The sequence below is a fragment of the Anguilla rostrata genome, chromosome 11, assembly GCF_018555375.3.
Source record: "Anguilla rostrata isolate EN2019 chromosome 11, ASM1855537v3, whole genome shotgun sequence".
Classification (NCBI taxonomy): Eukaryota; Metazoa; Chordata; class Actinopteri; order Anguilliformes; family Anguillidae; genus Anguilla; species Anguilla rostrata.
In genome coordinates this window covers 21041962-21063749 of record NC_057943.1, presented here as the reverse complement: position 1 = coordinate 21063749, position 21788 = coordinate 21041962, and the positions used below count along the sequence as shown (strand labels likewise).

The 21788-nt window shown below is 45.2% G+C and overlaps 1 protein-coding gene across 5 annotated transcripts; it reads left to right on the top strand.

The window, feature by feature from the left end:
* The first annotated feature begins 1245 nt into the window (after positions 1–1245).
* Positions 1246–21709, top strand: LOC135234261 (scm-like with four MBT domains protein 1). Of its 5 annotated transcripts, none has more exons than XM_064298691.1 (21): positions 1246–1372; positions 8234–8346; positions 8586–8680; positions 9149–9392; positions 10695–10783; positions 10927–11179; positions 11705–11802; positions 12252–12353; positions 12758–12917; positions 13479–13561; positions 14069–14195; positions 14410–14523; positions 15138–15180; positions 15307–15371; positions 15556–15698; positions 16057–16166; positions 16322–16497; positions 16739–16914; positions 17050–17268; positions 17613–17741; positions 19362–21709. In XM_064298691.1, exons 2-21 carry the CDS (start codon positions 8322–8324, stop codon positions 19500–19502), a joined length of 2592 nt encoding a protein of 863 aa, XP_064154761.1. In that variant the 5' UTR covers positions 1246–1372; positions 8234–8321; the 3' UTR covers positions 19503–21709. The 5 variants fall into 5 exon arrangements, with proteins under 5 accessions (XP_064154761.1, XP_064154762.1, XP_064154760.1 ...); XM_064298692.1 differs by having other exon boundaries at positions 1247–1372; positions 15559–15698; XM_064298690.1 differs by having other exon boundaries at positions 1247–1372; positions 15304–15371; positions 15559–15698.
* The last annotated feature ends 79 nt before the right edge of the window (positions 21710–21788 follow it).

Below are 21788 nucleotides of genomic sequence, written 5' to 3'. Positions count from 1 at the left end.
GTTGTAAAGGGTTACCTTGTTAGGCTACATATTAATTTTATGACTGGTTGATAAAAACAAACAATCAAACAACAGAGTAAAATCCGCGAAGTCTTTACTAACACGTTTCAGTTGGGTTTCATTTCAAAGGACAAGAAACAAAAATGGAAACGAAACTGCGGCACACCACGGGACGTCAGTTATGCTGGTCAATAGTCAACATCAGTCTGTTTTTTTTTTTTTTTTAGACAAGTAACAGCAAAAAAAAATCGCATTGCGGTTTAACACTGAATCGCATTTAGACCTTAATCTATGGGAAGGTTCTGGAAGAAAAGATAAACTACAAGCGCCTGATAGTGAAAATGAAAGAGGAGTTTGTAGTCTTACACGTGCTATGTCCAATAGTTAATCCATATTGGGTAGGCTATTTCAAATCGCTCACCCATTTCGGCTACGAATTCCCTGTAATTGCGTATAGGTCTAAATGATACCATGCTCCAGTACCAAACAAGTGTATCTGACTTTCAACTGGGGGAAAGATTGCATAACGTTAAGATAGCCTGACATGAGGAAGCTACCGTTTGCAGACGAATGTTGCAGGTGGAATGCGCTTCTGAGCGTTATCACCTAATGAATTGTTCCATGACGCAAAAAAAATATGATTAATACTAATACCCTACCTAACCTACATCTTTGGGAGATTATGAATAAAATATAGACAATTAAACCGCGGTATGATTATTCCGTAATCCATAAAAAAATGTTCGTTTGATGAATATTTTTTTTAAAACTCGTTTTGATGGAGATTTATGTTATGGAAAAATACGAATTAAAAGTAGGCAAATTTGGATTCATAGCGGTATAGCACACAAAACATCTCAAAAGAATGGAACAAAACCCGTTTTCAATTTATTGGTTTGTACAGGTTGAGTCATATTTTCTTGCACTATTCTGGCGAGACTAAAAGCCATATTACATTGTGTTAAAATACGTCCCCACATCAAACGTAGTTGCAAGATTAATGGTTTATCCTTGAAGGCGTGTGAGTGGGTCAATGTGCTTAATGCCTGCTACCATCATAAACGGCGTTGAAAACAAAGATTATGCTTCACAGCAAACTATCCACCATGAATCGCAGCGGATATTTTTTCCTTTGTTAAAATATGGCTTACTGATTTGCTCTTAAATTTTGTGCGTAAGTGAACGTGACGAAGTCCTTTTCCAGCGCGCGAAGCCGAGTGTGGTTTTGGCAGCCCCAGTTTGAGAAAGTCGATGTGTATTTAGGCGGCTGAGCATGCGCAGTCACAGACTGTGCCATATTGGAATGAGGCAGTGAGCGGAGAGGCGGACGGAGACGCGGCATCTGAAATCGACTTGAAAAAACTCGGAACAGGTGAGACAGACATTTGGGACCTAATTACTTAAGTAGAGTACATCCTGAGCTAACGGGCGAATGCGAGTTCGTGCATTTTCGTGGTTCCTATGTCTTTTTTCCCGTTTCTAAAAACCTGGGCTGTGCTCAATAGAGTGCAAGCGCCCCTATTGCTACAGCACAAGCTCTGACGTTTCAGTAACTTGGTCACAAGCGCTAACTGAGCACGGTCAATTGAGGCAGCTTCTCAGCCGCACTCGACAGGGACAGTTCCACTAAATGCGTTGCACGAACTGCACGCATAGAAAATGCATGTTAATATATTTATGGAAATTTTCAGTTTTTTCTTTTCACTGTTCGATGCCTTTCATTCTAACATTTCTTCGGTAGTTAAAGTTAGACGATCGTCGATTTTGTTAGCTACGGTATATCGCTAAAATCAAGTGGATAGCCGAATATACAGACAGTGCTAGAATGTTGTGTCATCAGTCATCTGCGACTGGAAGCTTCTGTTCGAAATCAAGGTTAAACAGGCTGTGTAACTCCATTTCGTACCTGATGTACTTGATTACTCTGGGATATTTATTAATAATTAATCTACAAGTATGTTTTACCAAAAGAAATTCAATTCATAGGTATACATTTGCGTGTATTTAAAATGATGTGCTGCCCACGCAGATAGCTCAATAGCAAAATATAATCACGTCTATGTATACCCATCGTTAACTTCATGCCTATTCTGAAACTGTAGCTGCCAAGCTCATGGCTTATTGGTTAAATAACACCAATTATTTGTGCTGCTGGATCTCTAACTTTGAAGTGCTAACTTTAGCAAATGTGGTTTAGTTGTAAAATGGCGGCACAAGGTGTTTATTTATCAGAAATAGTTCACGTTGACGTTATGTTTTTACTCCCGGTGAAGTCCCGACCACTTAACATAAAAGTATACGTTACGTCAGAACGACCCGTCCCAGTGGTGTTGCACGAGACGATGTGATCAGCACGAGGGTGACAAGTCAGGTAGCCAGCTCGCTGACAGCGTAGCCTACTCAAAACCTGGTTCTACGGATCACAAGACTATCAACACAAAGTCCACTCAAATCTCTGCGTGTACCGGTATCACTCAGAATAGTACAATGTTCATACATTTCCATTGTCAATTTAATATAAACATTTTTACATTCAAGTTGCAACCCAAACAGCAATAAAGCCCGCGGTCGCGAGGGCTGTCCTTCAGTTTTTTGCTAGCTTAGCTAAATTGTTTGTGACCAAGTCCTTCGTAGTCAACGCTCCAAGTTCTAACTAATTTTTACTTTTATTTTATATCATAGATAGAACCAACATTGCATTTTGTCATCAGGTTATCTTGCTAGGTTACTGAAAGCGATGGCTATTTTTTCGGCGCCGTAACTTCTAAATTGTTTCATAAACAAACACATTTTGTTGGTGGCAAGATGTCCTAATCCCGCGTGGGTCCTTGTCAACGGTCGAAGTTCAGACTAAATTCGTTTCTGTATGATTAGGCTCTAGCGCTTTTGGCCTTTCTGAGGACCTCGTCCGCGAGCCCACAACTGGAGTAGCTATTGTAGCGCGAGTATGAGGCGGCCGATGGACTAGTAAGCTATCTGAAAACAAATTTGTGTGTAGAAATGATATAAGTGAAATACGCCCACTTTGCAATTTTAGCTGTGAGATGCCTCCTCCCACGCGAACGACTCGGCCAGAAAACAGGACACACGCTGCGTGATTTCTATTGTTTAGGGAATGCTAATGGACACGTTTAATGCATTAATACATAAAGCATGTTTGAAGAAGATGTCATTTCGTTTAATGCGAGAACTGCAATGACAGTAGACTTACTGTAGGTATATGCATGGGTGTGCGATGACAGCAAACCAAAATGATGATTGGCCATAAAATGGTGTTGATAATGGTGTGCCGCCCAAAATTAGGATTTACACCAAGCAAATCATATTGTTTATGTTTTAATCATTTCTACACTGTATTGTTGTCCTGTTTTATGCTTACAGTGATTGAGTGTTAATTATAGGTCCTATGAATATGACATCTGAATATAGTTTTCAATTTAACCCCATTTTTATACAAAGGTTTATTAATAGTGACATGGAAATGCTTTTGTGAAGTCTTTTGGTTGTAAATGGCAACATGACAATATTTTGTGTTCTACATGCCAATACATCTTTGTTCTGTTGCCTTTTTACATTTGTAATGTTAATTTCAGAATTGAGATGTTAACTAAAATATTCAATAAGTAACAGCACTTTTTTTCTCTATAGCCTGCTTATTTTGGTGCAACAGCGAGTGGGTGTATGAATGCAGGTATTTTTACCTGAGGAAACAGCCATAGGGTCTGAAGGTTTATACATGTGTTTGAGTGTGTGATGTCTTGTCAGTTAAGAGAAGTTGTTAGCTCTTGATGTGGTATGCGCTGGAGGTTTAGAGGAACTTGCGCACTGAAGAGAATGAAAGTGAAAGTCAGGTCTACTTCCTGCTAGTCCATTCAATGCAGCCCAGCTCAGATTAGGCCTTTCAGTTACAAAACAGTTTTATGAGGCTTGTTTCTATATTATAATGTAGGTGACAGGGGTAGTAACCTCACCACCTCATAGAATGGTAAAAGTCCTGTAAATGGTAAAAGTCTGCCTTGCTTAAGAGGTGAGTCTGTCTGCTTTGATGTTTTATGCAGTGATATGTTTAACCATCTTTTCTGCGCATTGCATAGTTTGTGCTTGGCCTGAAGTAACAGTGTAGGTTTAGAAGTGGAATCGGGATTCTCGGTATTAACCTCAGTCCTTATCACATCTGACATTGCATGTTGAAGAAGAGAGCCGGCTGAAAGAACAGTATGTCCACGGATGTGGCTTCAGTGTTAACAGTTTCAGGAGCTGCTGACGCATCAGGAAGCTGGGGGAACTTTAGAGAGAAGTCAATCGCCTTTTCCCGATTGAGAGAGCACATCACTGCAATGGAACTGCAGTGTGGAAAGAGCAGCCATGTTTAAAGAGTGCTGTGTGCTCTCAGGGAAGTTACTGTTCCTTCCCTCTAGGCTGCGCTGTTGCGTTTATCCTGCCCTGTTCAGTCTGTGCTAGTTACTGTCAGTTTAAATAATTGTCAGTGATGGCAGACCTTGAACTGGCACAGGTAGTTCACCTGTGTTCATCCTATTTCAGATGTCAACATAACCTTTGAAGTTTTTGAAAACTGAGCTTTGAAGAAATTGGGGGTTTTGCTTTGCTTTTTTTTCTGGCATTCTGGATTTGAATTCCCATTATACATTTTCAGTAGGCTATATCACATGATAGAATATCATCTGGAGTGGTTTTGAACTATGAACACTAAATAAACTTTGCTCTTTTTTTGTCTTGTTCTTGTAACCAGGCAGCAGGTGGCACTACAGCTTTGTTCCAATATTGTATGACTTAAGTAGTCAACAAACATTAATATTTGTAATCTGAGATATATCCTAATTTAAGGAGAATGTGATCTGCAAAATTTTGTTTGCTGCAAGAAATAGACGCGTGAGATGTATGCGTCTTTTAAATGCGATGGAGTCACAGATGCTAAAGAGTGGCCTTTGTCTCTTGTGCCCAGAAGAGGGTCTTACAGAGGCTGGAGTCAGGCACAAAGAAAGTTTTCTGCCTGTGTTGTTGTCCCTGATCCTGACTGATTGTGTAGAAAGGGCAGGGTGAATGAGAAGCAGTGCTGGCCGAGCTGCCGGACACTCATTTCAATATTAATAAAGATATCAGCGCTCACAAAGACGGCCTGACAGCCTGTTTGAATGGACAGGCATTGTGTTTGTGTGTGTTTAGTCTACCCTCTGTGTGTGTGTGTGTGTGTGTGTGTGTCCATATGCGTACGGGTGCATCTTTCTGAAGGGTATGGTCTAACCTTGAGCGTATTCTGTTTGTGATTTGTGTTAGATTTGTTTTTGTCTGCTTTGTGTGTGTGTACGTGCCCGTCTATGGAATATTATGGGTTTCTGGGCATGGCGTTCTTGATTAATTGGATCCAGACTTTGTGAGAGACAGAGATGGTAATGGATAGGCGTCTGTCTGAAAAAAGGCGCATGTTACAAGTCAATATTCCATACATCTCTGCAGTGCATCACTGACTCGGCCAAGTTTTAACATCCAGCTGATTCTTGGTAGAATCACTCCCTAAACTGGAAGTCAGCAAGGAAGGATGTTTAAAGCAATTATCAGTAGTCTATTTATTTAATTGTGGTCTGGTCAAGGTATTTTCACTCTGTCTCACTGTTAGCAATCATTTGACATTATTTTCTCCCCCAAAGTTGTAAGGGTGAATGTTTATCGGGTCTGGCTGGGTGCTCTTTGTTGAAATTTTCCTTTCCCAGTCAGAGCGCTTGGGTCCCCTCTTCTTTTATTTGAGGGGGAGGGCTGCACCCCTCCGGTTTTGGTTGTTTGGAGTGGTCGCACAAAGCCCCCCGGACGGCTGCATTGAGAGGGACGCACGGGCGTGCGAGCAGAGGGTCTGGGTCGGAGACACTCCCTAATCCTGCCTCCCCTCGCTCGCTCGCTCGCTCTCTCCCTGTGGTTACCGGGACCCCCGCACTCTCTTACACATTTAAATTAGAGCCCCACATCAAAACAATCGCCCTCCCCAACTCCCACTCCAAGCCATGGTCCAATGTCTCATATTCTCTGTCTCTCCCCCTTCTTCCCTTTCTCTGTCGTCCTCTCCCCTTCTCTCCCCAGCGCTCCCTCTCCCTGCGTTCTGTAGTTCTTTTGTTTGCCGAGTCTCTAATAGCTTTTCAAAAAGTGATTGTAGAGCAGAGCACTTAGTGTCCAGGTTTGTCCATGAATGCCAACCGTACACGCCATGTGGGCCTTCTCTCGTCTGCATATTGTGTGTGTGTGTGTGTGTGTGTGTGTGTTTGCTCTCTTTCCACAATGAGTCCCATGCATCCCACTGGAAGTCCGCACCTGTTGCGTCTCGTTACTGTCCTTTGCAGTGTGCATTTCTTGCAGTTTTCTTTGTTTTCCAAGTAGGATGAAATAAAAGCTTCAGTGATCTCTCAAAAGGCTATTAAATGTGCATTTGTTTCTCTGTCCCGTAGTTGGAGATGTAAAATGAGGGCGGGAGAGAGTGAGTGGGAGTGTGACTAATGTGGTAAAAGAAGTCTGTTTTGACAAACTTTGACCTGCCGGTCATGGGTACTGCATGCAGGAGAAAGAATGTTACTTTGTTTTGCTTCTTTTAAAAAATTTCTCCATCTGTGCTGGCATCACTATGAAGTGCCTTGTGACCAAGATGATGACAGTTATCAGGTCTTTCCATTTTCTCATGAGCATTTCCCAGTCTCTCTCTGAGCTCTATGTACTTCTCTGCTCTGTCCCTCTCAGCATATACCCTCTGACAGAGCTGATTGTGGTGCTTCACGGTTCCACCAATAACGTTCGAGGAAGGCGACTGCACTCTCAGACGCCATCCCATCAGCGGCCCTGATTAGACTGCTTCTAGAGAGGCCAGGTCCGACCGCGCGCGGCAGCGGTTCGGGCCGCACGTTGCTACGGTTGCGGCGAGCGGCCACACTCCCTGACATCCCGGCTAAGCCGGGTGCTAATCCCGCTGGAGACGGGCTCAGCACTGATCATCACTGACAGGGCGTAGGGAGTGTGTGAACACAGCGTTCAGCAGCGATCATCGCACAGACCGGCCCATCCTGTCCTAAATCAAACATTGACTGCAGATTTTGGCGAGGCTCCTGTACCGGAGTACAGGAGCCAGGCCACACCGGTTTGTTCATTCGGAAGGAAGAATTTTCGGGGCGCTGGGAGCCAGTGTGAAATCGCTGGGAGACGAGTTGCCCTTGAACTTCAGACACGTCGCACATGTACTACATCACACATGTACTGTAGCAATCACACGCTGCCAGCCAGGGCGAATGCAAAAGTCAGACTGCATAGAGACAAACAGCAGTCTGTCTGTGCGAATGGACATATTTATTTATGTGTTCAGTATGTCATCAGTTTTTCTGTTCAATTCATGCTCTTCTCTGTTTTTTAAAGGAAAATTCCTGCGTGAAATACTGTGACACTGTTTAATTCAAATATTGGTGATGTACACTCAACCAGTGTCCTATTTTCCTACTTTGTGTAGTATTTCAGTTTCTCGCCATTAAAACTCGAGTTCTGTAGATGATGTGATGTCACCTGGTGATATTGCCATAGCAGTCACAGTGGAGTTTTATAGTAGCGTGTATCTTCAGCTCGCTGTAGCACTAACTATAAGTATCAGATATTCATTTCACACCATTAGGGACAACACGTCAGGGGTTTTGCTTGGAATCCTTGCTAAGCAACTTTCTGTAATTCTGCTACTGAGGGAAGGACATCCCTATTTCCACCATGCTAGCAGCCTCAGTTGTCCAGAATGCAACGGCATGCTTTCCTGAGGAATTTGGGGTGTGGCCACAATCTCTGACTTTGATTTTAGCCTTGGGTGGCGAAAGAAAGTAGTTGGCTAACGTAGGAAAATTGCACACCGGAGCAGATCTGGAAGAAGCCTGGCGGGATAGCAAGTGAAAACTGAACATTACAATAAAGCTAAAATATATTGCAAATGTCAGATAATAAACAGTGGAATGAATTTCACATCACTGTAAGTGTTTTAGCCTGGAGTTTTTCTTTAATTCTAAGTGCGGTGTAGGGCTGAAATTGACATTTAATTTTTTATTGGCAAGACGGATAAACGGCCCATTTTGCTGAAACTAGAAGTATACAGTAATTCACAGGTTTGGGAAGGGGAACCTCAGACCAAATCTGTAAATGATTTATGTGATTGAATGTAACCCGTCTCCCCTCTCTCTTATCTCTGTCCCACCTGTCTCTGCTGTAGTGCGCAGCTGTGAGAGCGGCTGACCAGTGTATGTGGAGAACGGCACTAGGCCTACAACACTGGGACGTGGCCACCAGGGGGTGCCAAAATGAACAGTGAGCCGCTGGAGTCCGGTGAGTTGAGTAGGAGCAATATCGCATGCTCATTCTTCTGGTTCTTTTTGTTACCAAGGTATTACTGTGCTTGATGGATCACTTATGAGCTGAGTGAGTGTATTTAATGAAAAGGATGGGGTCTGTGTAAGTCTAACTGAAGAAGTGTATATATTTTCTGAATAAGGAGAGGGTGTGCAGGTTAAATTGGTGTGGTTATATTGACGGGTCAGTGAGGGGGTGCGCACTGCATGTTTCAGATGGGGGCTCGGGGCAGGATGAGGGTGACTTCAACTGGGACGATTTCCTGGAGGAGAATGGGTTGTTGGCGGTGCCCCACCATGCTTTCAAACATGTGAGTCCTTCCCCCAGAACGCCCTCTTCACACGCAGTCTAGTTTGAGGAAAACACCAGATAAAACAGGCCTAGAAAAATAGCCAAAACCCCCTTTTTATTTTCTTAATTTACTGCCTTACATTATCATCTTAGATGTCAGTATCATCTTAGCCAGGAATGCCCAACAACTGTGAGCCACTGGATCTGCTAGTTTTTGTTTTCACTTCAAAGTAAGTATTGGTTTAGACCTGAGGAGCCAGGTGAGGTGAGTTAATCGGGTAATCAGCTGGTTTCATTAATGAATGTAGTGCTGAATAAAAACCAGCAAACACTGTGGCTCTCAAGCTAAACCAGTTCATTTTAAAGTGTAGCTTAAAACTTTGATCCAGTTTGTCCTTGAACCTTGGTGGCTTTTGGCTTGAGAAATCCTGGGCGTGTCCAGCCACATGGACAGTGTGTGAACAGTGCCCTCCACCCCTGTCCCAAGGTGGACCTCAGCCTGCAGACCGGCCTCACCCCGGGCATGAAGCTGGAGGTGCGAGTTCGGGGAGAACCCGACGGGGGCTACTGGCTCGCCACCATCATCACCACCTGCAGCCAGCTGCTGCTCCTGCGCTACGAGGGTTACCATGACGACCGCCGCGCCGACTTCTGGTGTGACATCATGACCGCTGACCTGCACCCCGTTGGCTGGAGTCGACAGCACGGGCAGCCAATGAAACCGCCTGAAGGTGAGCCCTCGTCTCGACCACAGAACTTCTCCACCTGGGCTCCTCAGAGATGGAACGAACTCCCCATTCCTCTAGGAACCACTCAGTCACTGCCCATTATCCACCATGGTCTGAAGACACATCTCTTCAGGCTGTACCTCGATTAACTCTAACACTACTCCTCTGCAGGGCTTACCCCAATCTCGTATCACTTATATCTTGATCTTCTAGCACTTTCATGTTGCACTTGTCTTTATCTAACACTTTCATATTGCACTTGTGTCTTGATCTAGCACTTACATGTTGCATTTGTATCTTCATCTTGATGTAGCTCTTTATCATATCTCTTGTAAACATGCCTCACGTCTAGTTTATGACTTGCGTAACTCTGCTTATTTAGCCAGTGCTGACCGTGTGAACTAGACTTGATGTTCACGGCTTTGGATAACTGGTACTTAATGAGAATTGTACCTCATCTGACCTGTGTTCTGTAGCTGATACAATGACCTTCAGTACGCACTTATTGTACATCGCTTTGGATAAAAGCGCTTGCCAAATAAAATGTAATTTAATGAGTGGGAGGGAGTATTACACTTTGGGCTCTTGTGCCAGCTGGTTTTAGGCATCACTGTATTATTGACAACTTTCCTGGCAAATTTACTGAAATTCATTTTTCTGCTGATGCCTACCAGGTTTTGAGTACACCCCCCACATATAAAGACCCCCCAGGCGAACATGTCAAAGCGACACAGGATGGCAACGATGGCAGGAGCGTCCTGACAGTGTACACTAGACATGTCAAAGGGTTCAGGGGCATGTCCACAGTGGTTTTTTAACAGTCAGTTTAGATGTATGGTCCTTTAAGTGGCAGTGTGTGTACATGTGTTACACGAGCACTCAGTGTGCTTGTGGACGCGGGAGTGAGAGAAAAGGACTCAAGGGATGGGTGGCTAACAAGCTCTGTATATCGCTGTACACGTTGTACTTCCACTTTTGCCATTCCAATAAAATACTACTGTTCACCGTCAACCAGACTAGCTTCATAACGTTAGTGTCCAGAAGGGCTGTTAGTGTATGGCTCATGAAAATATGGGTCTTGCTCGTTCTATTGATAAAGCCCATTCTTGCACAGGAGCAGATAACACCACTGCTACACTGGGGAAAATTCCTCCCTTTTTGACTGCCAGGTTTTTGCCAGTTTTATGCTAGTGCTCTGATTCTATTTCAGATATTTGCCTCTGAATAGTCGGTTTATGAATTACCTTCCAAAAGGGGTGTGTGCATTCCTCTGGATCTCTCTTGATTTTCTTACCCTTCCTTTAGGCGTGCGGGAGAAGCACGAGGACTGGGAGTCTCTCCTGGAGACAGCCCTGTCAGAGGCTTGCAGTGCCCCTGCCAACCTGCTAGAGGGGGTGAGTGAGCGGGGCAGTTACATGTAACAGGTCAAACATGGAAATCCTAGGTACTGAAGACTTGTCTTGTGTTCTTTAATAGATATTTCCGTGAGACAAGCATGGGTTTAATAATTATTACAAACACTCTCTGTTGGTTTCAGCCCCATCGAGGTAAGAACCCGTTGGACCTGCTGGCTCCGGGTTCGAGCGTGGAGCTGCAGGACGGCGAGGACCCGGGGGTGGCTTGGGTGGCGGTGATTGAGGAGAACGTGGGGGGTCGTCTGCGCCTGTGTTACGCTGGAGCCGAGGGGCTTCCCCAAAAGCATGCGAGGCGCTGGGTCTTCTACCTGCACCCCTTCCTGCACCCTCTGGGCTGGGCAGAGGAGCACGGCTGCTCACTGGCTCCACCTGCCGGTCAGTGACAGACCCGCACATTATCTTCCTTTTTGTGCCGATTCTGTGTTACAGTGACTGCTGATGTGTTAAAGATCCCGCTGCAGTTCAAGAGGTGATGCTCACTAAAGATGGTGGTTCTCTGTCAGTGTCCACAGGCCACTCCCTCAGTAGCAAAGCCGTTAGTGCCTCTCCAGGCCAAAGTAGTAAACACATTTATGCTGATGTAATATAAATGGAAAAATACTAATTCATAAATGTTTCTTCATAAAAATGACTTTTTTATGGTATTGGAATCCATAAAAACAGCAAGGCAGTGATGATGGGATTACAAAAAAATGACCGTTAAGCCAGCCACATATTATTTAGCAAAAAATGATGATAATGATAATAATAGGTTTTGTTCCTCAGAAGATGTGTTAAACTGTCATGTATTTGATTAGATATTATGTTCTTTGTACGGTTTATTGTGTGTGCTGTGTACACAGACTGTGTTAAGCGTGTTTGCCTAGGTCCCCATGTGACCGGCACACTGATGTGTTACAGCATTGCGGGGACTTCGCAGCGAGGCAGAGTGGGATGAGGTTCGACAGAGCATCAGCGCGCAGCCGCAAGACTTAGCCATCACCGAGGACCTCTTTAAGGTAAATATCACGCTCTACATCCCCCTACAGCGCTTCTGCCTGCCGCAGAGCTTTTTGGGTTGGGTTATAAATGTAGGTCCACTTTTACTTCCTGGATATGAAGACTCCACTGGGCCTCTGTGACCTTTTTCTGACCCCTTAATCCACAGGACACCGGGTTGGGTGCATTCTGTCAACTACCTACCAGTTTCCTGTCAGGAGTTTCCTGTTTCTTTGTTTGACCCGTATGATTCTCAAATCCTTTTCTTGGTTTGGTCCCGTTCCCAGTTCTGGTCCTCCTGTTTTTTCCCTTTTGCAGAACGCTCTGTGACCGAAGGCCCCTCAACTTCAGATTTACTGAAGGGTGACGCAGGCAGGCTGTCTGCCTGCTCCTGTGCTCCAGTATTAGCCTTTAAAGGACGGGGCACAGCCCAGTTAGCCTGCTCACATCTGTGTCCCTCTGTGTGCAGGACAGGCCAGCCATATCCACCCACTGCTTCACTGAAGGGATGAAGCTGGAGGCGGTGGACCCTTCCTCCCCCTACTGCATCAGTCCCGCAACAGTCACCAAGGTAACAAACCTCCCCTGCTCAGAATACTACCGCTGCCTGTGTTACCAACTCTTCACCCCCTAGGCCCTAAGCAGTTATTGTGTTGTTAACACAGGTGGGCCTGGGCCCTAAGCAGTTATTGTGTTGTTAACACAGGTGGGCCTGGGCCCTAGGCAGTTATTGAGTTGTTAACACAGGTGGGCCTAGGGCCTGGGAAATTATGAAGCTGGCTGACAGAATCCAGAGAGAATGGGCCAGCCACCTCGGAGCACTGAAAATGCAGTCACTGGTTACCGGATGAATATTCAGACCATAAGTGCTTTGCTGGGGTGGGAACCGTGGGATTGATTAACTAATCCTTCAGTAAGCTGTAACTCGCTGTACAGGTGCTGGAGTGATGTGATGATACTGTGTACTGCACCCAGGTGTTCAGCGACAAGTTCTTCCTGGTGGAAATGGATGACCTGCGGGGGGAGAAGGGAGGGGCAGGGCGTGGCACCTCCTTCCTGTGTCACCATGGCAGCGCTGGGATCCTCCCTGTCCAGTGGAGCCTCAAGAATGGGGTGCAGCTCAACCCCCCACCGGGTGAGTATCCCATCCTGTCTTTCACACGCCCGCAGACTGAGCACCTACCCATCACCGTAACTGTCCGGATCCTAAAGGTGGGCTGTCACTGGTACTTACCGTGGCTCATGATAGCAAGTGCCATTACTTGCCGCAGTAACTATAAATTGCTAACTGTACTTCTCCAAACCTTTTTGTGTGCACTTTGTAAATCGCTATGGATGAGAGCATCTGTTAAGTGACTAAATGTAAAAGTTAAATGCAACCATCCACATCATATTTATTCTACAGTGTATATGGAGTTACCATTAGTAACTTGTAATGTGCTATTACTGCAGACTAGCACATAAACATTGCTTTGAATAGTTTTTAATTGTTTTAGTTTTGAATAGCTTTGAATAAATTTGAATAGCTTTGAATAAATATGAGTAGCCCCAAATGTCTACCAGGTACACACAGGATATTAAAGTACTGGTGTTGTAATGGACCACACGTACTCTAGGTGCTGGGGAAAGGTGTTCGGTAGTAAATGACAGTAACAGAATGACCCGTGCCTTTGTGTGTCCATGTTCATGTGCTCAGGATACCAGGGTCAGGACTTTGACTGGGCGGATTACCTGAAAAAGTGCGGAGCAGAAGCCGCACCCCAACACTGCTTCCCCACAGTGAGTCACTTGTGCTTAAGGGTACCGTCTAACCCACTCCCATTAACTGCCATTCCGGCTCTATGACTAACGTTTAGGAGGTCGGCCGTATTTCTCGCCTGACAAAAGAATGAAACTTCAATGGCTGTTTCACGCTCTTTCTATAAATTCTGTTTGAATCCCCTGTACCAAAGTGACATCAGATGACTATTAAAATTACCACTGCAGTTTGATTAATGCGCGTATATCTGGAATTGAGCAAAATTGGAATGTCATACTGAGAGAGGACACATTCATCAAAGGGTAAATTTGCCAGAATGTAGTGGGTGCCGAAACGGAGCTGCGTTCGCGGTTCACGCTTGAGTTGTCACCGTAAATTGTGCATCGTGTCAAGCGGTTCTCGTCCGGCGGCGTGGACACGTGATCGAGCGTCGGCTCGGTGTTTTAAGCGCTTTAATAAATCCGCCAGTCGTGCCGCGCGTCGGTCCGCTCCGACAGAGCCGCCCTCACCCCCGCTCTCTCCGCCAGGAGGACTGCGAGCACGACTTCGTGGAGTCGATGATGCTGGAGGCCGTCAACCCCCTCTCCCCCGAGCACGTTCACGTGGCGGTGGTCACCAGGGTCAGAGGTCAGCACGTCTGGCTTCGTCTGGAAGGTGAGAGCGCGCCTTCGGGGGACACCCTTCAGAAACCCGCCTCCCACCTTTCACGCTCCGCCAGGCCGCTGTGTGTGCGGCTGAGGGAGATCAGAAATGCCCAGCAGGAAGCACACAGGGGCACGCTAGGCCTCAGACATGGTGTTGCAGTCTTGTGGTTTTTGTAATGCGCTTGTTATTTATTCTTACTGTGTCTGTGCACCTCATTTTTTAGGGGTGAAACAGGCCATTCCTGAGCTGATCGTCCATGTGGACTCTATGGACATTTTCCCCGTCAGCTGGTGTGAGACCAACGGCTACTCGCTCCAACACCCCTCCAAGCCCCAAGGTCAGTGGCAACTGCAGGGGTGAATACACACGCATATGTACATGCAAACGCTCACACACACAGACGCATGCACACGCACAGCTGGATTGGGGTCAATTCTGTTTCAATTTTAGTTCAGGAAATGGACTGAAATTCAGTTTGTGAATTGAAAAAATCCAATATTGCTCAGTGAGTGATTTTTTCTTTTCAATGAAATGAACTCTGACGCACACACACACACACATCTTTTGTCTGCGACTTGGAGAGCGTCATCCCTCCTATTTCACACCCTCCCTCAGAGCAGTCACAACTTGGTTTGGCATCAGTACTCAACCCTGATGGGAAATCTGTGGGCTCTGGTGCCAGCTGGCTGCTGTCCACCCATGTTAACAGAAGATTGATCCAAGTTTAGGCTCACTCCTTCCCACTTGGAGGTTCAGTGATTTAAAAAGAGCTTTAAAATATCCCTCTCTAGATACGAGCATCCGTTTAGCATTTGTTCATCATCGTGAGGGTATCACAAATGAGGTTTGAAGGATGAATAAATGATTCTGCACCTGGCCTAGTGCTGGACAGGTGGTTTTCTGAAGGGAGGTGCAGTCATTCATCTTGGTGTTCGTCTTGTGTCTCTGCAGTTCAGAAGCAGAGGCGCATTGCAGTGGTACAGCCTGAAAAGCAGTAAGTGTTTTGGGAGGGAGAGTTATTGCATTTAGTGATGTTTTTATTTAATGTTTTTAAATTATATTTCAGTAATACTCATACACTCATACTCCCCTGAACTGTGTGTGCTTCACCCTTTAGCAGAGCTCCACCCAGGGCCACGCCTCCTGACGCAATAAAGCAGCCAGAAAACGGCCAATCGGACGGCGGTGAGTAGAGGCCCTGGAGACACTCGCCCTGATGCGTGATGGGTGCTGCTAGCAGTACATACAGTGTTTTAAGTGTGCGCTAAACCCAGTGGTGTTTGGATAGCTGCTAGTCTGTAGAATTCTGCGGACACCGCCTCCTTACTAACACTCTCCCTGTGATTCTGTTTTCTGGTCTTTGCACCAGCAGGACAGGGCAATGGGAAGTACTGCTGCCCCAAAATCTACTTCAACCATCGCTGCTTCTCTGGGCCCTACCTGAACAAGGGCCGCATTGCCGAGCTTCCTCAGAGCGTCGGCCCTGGGAACTGCGTGTTGGTCCTGAAAGAGGTGAGGACCCAGCTGGGCTTCACCAGGCGCATGCTGTGTGTGATAGCGATTGACTGGAATCGGGATATCACAACACGCTTTACTGATTCTTCACTCTCATTCGCTCTCCATCTCTGTCTTTCCTCTTCTCTTTACTCCATTCTGTCCCGCTCTTTCACTTTTCCTGTCTCCATTTCTACTCAGCTTTTTCTCCTTTCTTTCCCTCCTGCTTCTCTCGCTTCTTCATTCCCTCAGTCTTCCTCTTTCTCCCTCATCTCTTCCTTTCTCTCTGGATTTTGTCCCTGTCCCTTTAAGCTTCCTCTCCTGTATTGTCTCTAATTGCCTTCTTTATCTCCCTGTCCGGCGTGTCCTTGCGCAGGTGCTGACTCTCCTGATTAATGCGGCCTACAAGCCCAGCCGTGTGCTGCGGGAGCTGCAGCTGGACGAGGAGTCTCGCTGGCAGGGTCACGGGGAGACGCTCAAGGCCAAGTGAGTGGCCCGCGCCCGACCACGCTCCGGTCCCCGCCCGTTTTCCGTCCACCTTCAAACGCTGCCGCTTTAGCAGCTGTGCCGTGCTGAACTGGGCTGACCCGCGTCAGCCTGCGCTTGGCCTGGCTGACTGTGCCATGCCGTTCTGACTGCAGGTACAAGGGGAAGAGCTACCGGGCCACGGTGGAGATCGTGCGCACCGCGGACCGGGTGGCCGACTTCTGCAGGAAGACCTGCATCAGGCTGGAGTGCTGCCCCAACCTGTTCGGACCGCGCATGGTCCTGGAGCGCTGCTCGGAAAACTGCTCTGTGCTCACCAAGACCAAATACAGTCAGTACTGACGTTCAGCTCCCCCAGTTTGTCTGCCTGTCTGCCTTTTCTGCACCAAGGCAAATGCAGTCCTTCCGTCGATGCAGTCCTTCCGTCGCTTTACACATTCCCCATATTTCACCGTTGCACTCACTGGCTTTCTCTTTTACATAATGGTTTGAGAGCCAATTGAAAGTTAAGTGTCTGAAAGTTAATATGCTCTATATGTGATTTTGTGTGTGTATGCATGTCTGCTCTCCAGCTCATTATTATGGTAAAAAGAAGACCAAGCGGATTGGACGGCCACCAGGGGGACACACTAACTTGGAGGGCGGGGTGAAGAGAGTAGGAAAGAGGAGGAAAAGGAGGAAGCATTTCTTCGTCCACAAAAAGAAGCGATCCGCCTCGCTGGACAACACTCCTGCTGGCTCCCCACAGGTACCTCCCTCCAACCTTCTGGCCGCTGCCTCTATTTAAACTAAAAAAAAGCCAAACAGGATCTACCAGAATAACAGCACTGCATTCTGGGAAGGGATTGGGCCCATCCCTGACTTTGCTGCTTTCATTCCTCAGGGAAGTGGCGAGGAGGAGGACTTGGACGAGGACGATTCGCTGAGCGAGGATTCGGGCTCCGAGCCGCAGGACGAGCTGCTGGACGATTCGGAGCACTCGGAGAAGAAGTCTCAGCCCCCCTCGCCCACCCCCACGGACCCCGGCCGCCGCCCACGCCGCCGCCGCAAGGCCCCCTCGCCGTCCTACTCCGACAACGAGAACCGGCCCCCTTCACCAAAGGTGACGCGCCCGCACCTGTGTGTGGCGACAGAATCGTGCTCTGCACGCACCTTCGTTGTGTGTGGTGTGTGTTATGCCGTAGCCTCATGGCGGTGGCTTTTCCCTGATGTGCAAGACATGATTGTATGTCTGGATTAAATATGCACCCGTCAGTAATTGCTGTGTCCTGTGCTTGTATATATCTGTAAGCCTGTGAATGTTGTGTCTTGGGCTTGCCTATATATACAAGCTTGTGAATGATGTGTCCTGTGCATGTTTATATGTATAATCCTGTGAATGATGCGACTGGTGCAGCTAAGTCTTTTGTATGTTGACCTGTATTGGTGGTTTGGTCCTTGTTTCAGAGCCCAAGGGCTGAGGTGCCAGAGAAGCTGCTCTTGGACAGCAGTCCGTTGGAGTGGAGCGTGGCAGATGTGGTGCGCTTCATAAGGACCACTGACTGCTCCCCACTGGCACGCATATTCCTGGACCAGGTACTAATCCGTCAATCAAATATTTTTCCTATCATAGGAATTATCACAGTGTTCTGAGAACTGAATGCTGGGGTCAGCACACTATGGCCCAGGAGTCAAATCTGGCCTGCATAACTTCACTGATGGGGCCCAGCGCTACTACTGACTATTCTATCAACACACTGGGTGAACACTGGTGAATTGAGCAGAGACTGTTGCCAGAATTACTGTGACCCAGCTTGAACTGGTGATGAGGTAAGCACAACAATCAGTAATTGCAAAAACAAATATGGCAATTACCCAGCATTCGATTGAGCAAGCAGTTCTGCATTAACATAGTATGTGAAGTTAGCTAAGCTAGTTACAGTAATTAGCTATATATAGCACCAGCTAGTCAGTAAAAGTGCTTAAATCACACCAAGGATTCCAGAGAACCATTTCTTCTTCCAGCTTAATAAGGTAAGTACAAATATATAAAAGCTCCTTATAGCAATGATGCTTATAGCAGCAGAAAATAAGTTCTAGAAATGAATAAGTTTTGATCAACCTAGGTTGGAGATGGGAGATACATACTGAGGCATTATTTAAATGATTTGATCGTAAAGGAATGAAAACTACAAAAACACTCATGCTAGTGTTGACCAAAGAAACTTTATGAAACTTTAAGAGCCAGACACCTGCCTGCACCAGCTGCCTCAGGGAGTGTATCCATCAAAAGACAAGCAGTCAGTCTTTTCCTCACAACCTGCTGGGCTGGGCAGATGGTTCTATTCAGCAATGAAGCAGGAAATAACCTGCCAAGCAAAATCCTCACTCTTTTCGTGACAGCTACATGTTTCTCTGAGTAAATCGTGGCTAGCCAGCCCTTGTCTGGATTGAGTTTTTTAAATGATCCAATTTCTGGTTCCCTCTCATTAGGTCCTTTAGAACACACCTGATGGTTTCATGTGCTTTGTCTGTTCATCTTACAGAACAGACCTTTTATGGTCAACTTTCTTTTACAAAAAAAAGCTGTGTCGAGTGCTTTTTAGAACTGTTTTTATGCTGTTTAGTCAGTAGGTTAATGGAACCAGAAACGGTTATGCACAAGGGGGTGATTGCACTCTTGTGCTGCAGTCAAGGAGTTAACTGAACAACAGAGGGCAGTGTGTGAGAAGTGCTTTCTGTTTTTAAGCCATATTAAATATGAGCCTTCAGAAGTCACAAGAATGTTGAATTAGGTAGAGTGAAAATTACCTTTAAAAGCATTAAGTTTATCTAACAAAATACATTTTAATAGCTACAAAAATCAACTAAGGTTTAAAATTAAGACTTAAAATAAAAATGCATTATTTCACTTTGCACATTGAATGAACTGAGGCATTTAGCTTAGCCATCTCTAACTGAAATAAATATGTAAATACACAGTAGGGCTCTCTGCTGAGATCCAGTTCCTCGTTATACTGATAGCGTACACGCTGTATACACGTGTGAATATCATTGTCACTGGTGAACTGTAATAGAGAGTGAAATCTGTAATAAATCTGTAAAAGAGAAATGTAATTTTAGAAGTTCACACAGGAGCCCTTCTCTGTAAGTGCACTATCAGTAACCATATCTCTTTCTAACTGCCTGTGACTGTGCTCCTACCTGTGTTGTCAGGAGATTGACGGACAGGCCCTGCTGCTACTGACCCTGCCCACAGTTCAGGAGTGCATGGGCCTCAAGCTGGGCCCAGCCATCAAGCTGTGCCACCATATCGAGAGAGTAAAGCTGGCGTTCTACCAGCAGTTTGCAAGCTGAGGGCGCCAGGGAGGCCTGTGACCCACACCGGTACCTGTGCCAGGAGCGGAACTCGCGCCGATCCGGTTTCCTCCTGGATCCTGGAGAGACACGCAGCTTCATCAGTGTAGTTCCCTTCCCATGGCCTCATTCTTTCTCGCTGCTGCAGTGTGGACTTTTTTGTTTCATCAGCTTTGGAGACGAAACGGTTAATTCAAGAAACTAAGCACAAGAACTGAAATTGAAGGGAATTTAATGGGGAAGTTAGGTATTTGATATGCAGGGTATGTATAGTGTAATGATGTGTTTTTTTTCCTTGTATATATGCTTTACTTGTAATTGGCTCTTTAACATTTGAAAAGTATTTGTTTATTTCAGGACAAACTACTTTTTAATTAATTTGTTATACAGTTTTCATATAGATTGTTCCAGGAGTGGCCTCTTTATTTGAAACAGCCAACACCAGATCCACTGTTTGTTATAATCAAATTACATATGTGTGGTTTTTGCATTCATTGGTCAAAGTCATTGTAAAAACATAAAACATCCCTCTCTCTCTTCTTGGTACTTTCCCCCCCTGCAGCTGTGACACGAACAATTGTTAAGAATAACAAAGGACTGCCAAAACCTAACCAGATACAAGAATGTGTTTATCCACTTTAAATTGGACTTAATGTGAACAAATGCTGACATGAGAATACCCTGTGTTGATCTTTGGATGACAAAAGCTTTTCCATACAGCTCTTCTATATAGATTTTCTATCTTATGAAATGCTATTAATGTCTATACAATGCAATAATATTGACTGGAAGGAAAAAGGCAAAGAGTATCTGATAATTGACACATGGATTTTATTGATTTTTGTTGCATTTGACTTTGCATTTGTCTTTTGTTCATTTGGAAAAGGGCACAAAGTGAATGAACTAGGAAGTGTTCGGATTGCAGAATTGCTGTCAATTCAACCATACACTTGTGACTAGGTTGAGTCTGTCCTTCTACTATTTCAGAGATCTGTTTATAAGCTACAGCAGCAATATTCAGGCTTTCTCTGGGAGAACGGCACCGTGAGCACATTTTTGTTGTTATTCAGCACTTAATTGATAAATTAAAGTAACTGCTTACACCGTTAACTTGCCTCCACCATTAACTCAAAAGTGGTTTTTGATTTTAAAACAAAAACCAGCCGCTGTGCCGTTCTCCAGGGGCAGGAGTGAATACTCCTGCTCGTTTTGTTAGATTGACTGTGTATCTGTGCTGGCAGCAGTTTTTGTTACAATACTGATTGGGTGGTGGGGGTGGATGGTAAACTTTTAGCTTCAGAAAGAGCCCAGGCATTTTTATTGACCAGGGAAGATGGCAGCATTTGGTATGACCGTGCAGTAGTGGCCTGGTTGCACACAATGTGACCAGAGATGCAGTTGTGCTGCTGTGGGGCTGCAGGCTCTGGCTTTGCCTGAGTCTAGCTTGATTCCAGGTCTAAAGTGTTAAAGGGCAGGGCTCCCATGTAAAGCACTGGCAGATTAAAATTTTGTGTATTTTTAGAGAGAAGAACTCCTATTTCTGAGTTGTAGTTACCCTTTGGATCCAGTTCATAAAGACCTAATGTCAAGTTAATTTACTACTAATCTTTTTGGGAGTTGTGTGACATTTCCCAAATCGTATGAGCGGTCTCTCCATTAAAATGAGTTAAGCAATTGATGATAACCTTGTGAATAACCCCTGTGTTACATGTTCTCTCTGCTGAAGAAATATGACAGTGTTTGTTCAGGCAGAAGAGTTGCAGAAACGGAACAATCAAAAAATATGCAATACAACTTGCAGTATCGCTAATGTTTTCATTCAATACATCTTGGTTTAGTAACGTGGATGATAAGGTTTTTCTTTCTTTTTAATGGATCCATTTATTTGTGCATGATTGTGTCTTACTGTTGTTTGCTAATTTTACATTCCACCCACTTGTCGAGTGGTTTGTGGAGTTTTTTTTTTAACCAAAATTCAAGTTTGTTGTTTTTCCAGTGATGCGCTTTGTCTTTTTTTTTGTCAATTCTAAGTTCCCACACTGTTTGCCTTCATGGTCCTATTCTGTTATGTAAGGTTGATAAGGAGTGCAAATGGAGAAACAAAGTGATTTGATTGTTATTGGTTTGTGTATGTAAAGCAAATTGTATATACGTTTGTGGAATATAATTAATATTTAAAACCAAAAGACAATAAAAAATGAATCTCATTTTCAATAAGTGATTTATGTATTATCAAAGATGGTCTGACATTGACAGCGATCTTGTAGGACCAGTTAGCACAGTACT

Bases quoted from the DNA above. Each gene is read 5' to 3' on its own strand.
- LOC135234261 (XM_064298687.1), top strand. From the start codon at position 8,322: ATGAACAGTGAGCCGCTGGAGTCCG. The intron at 15,181-15,303 runs GTAAGTGTTTTG...TTCACCCTTTAG, and splicing joins GTGGTACAGCCTGAAAAGCA to CAGAGCTCCACCCAGGGCCA. The intron at 17,742-19,361 runs GTACTAATCCGT...CTGTGTTGTCAG, and splicing joins CACGCATATTCCTGGACCAG to GAGATTGACGGACAGGCCCT.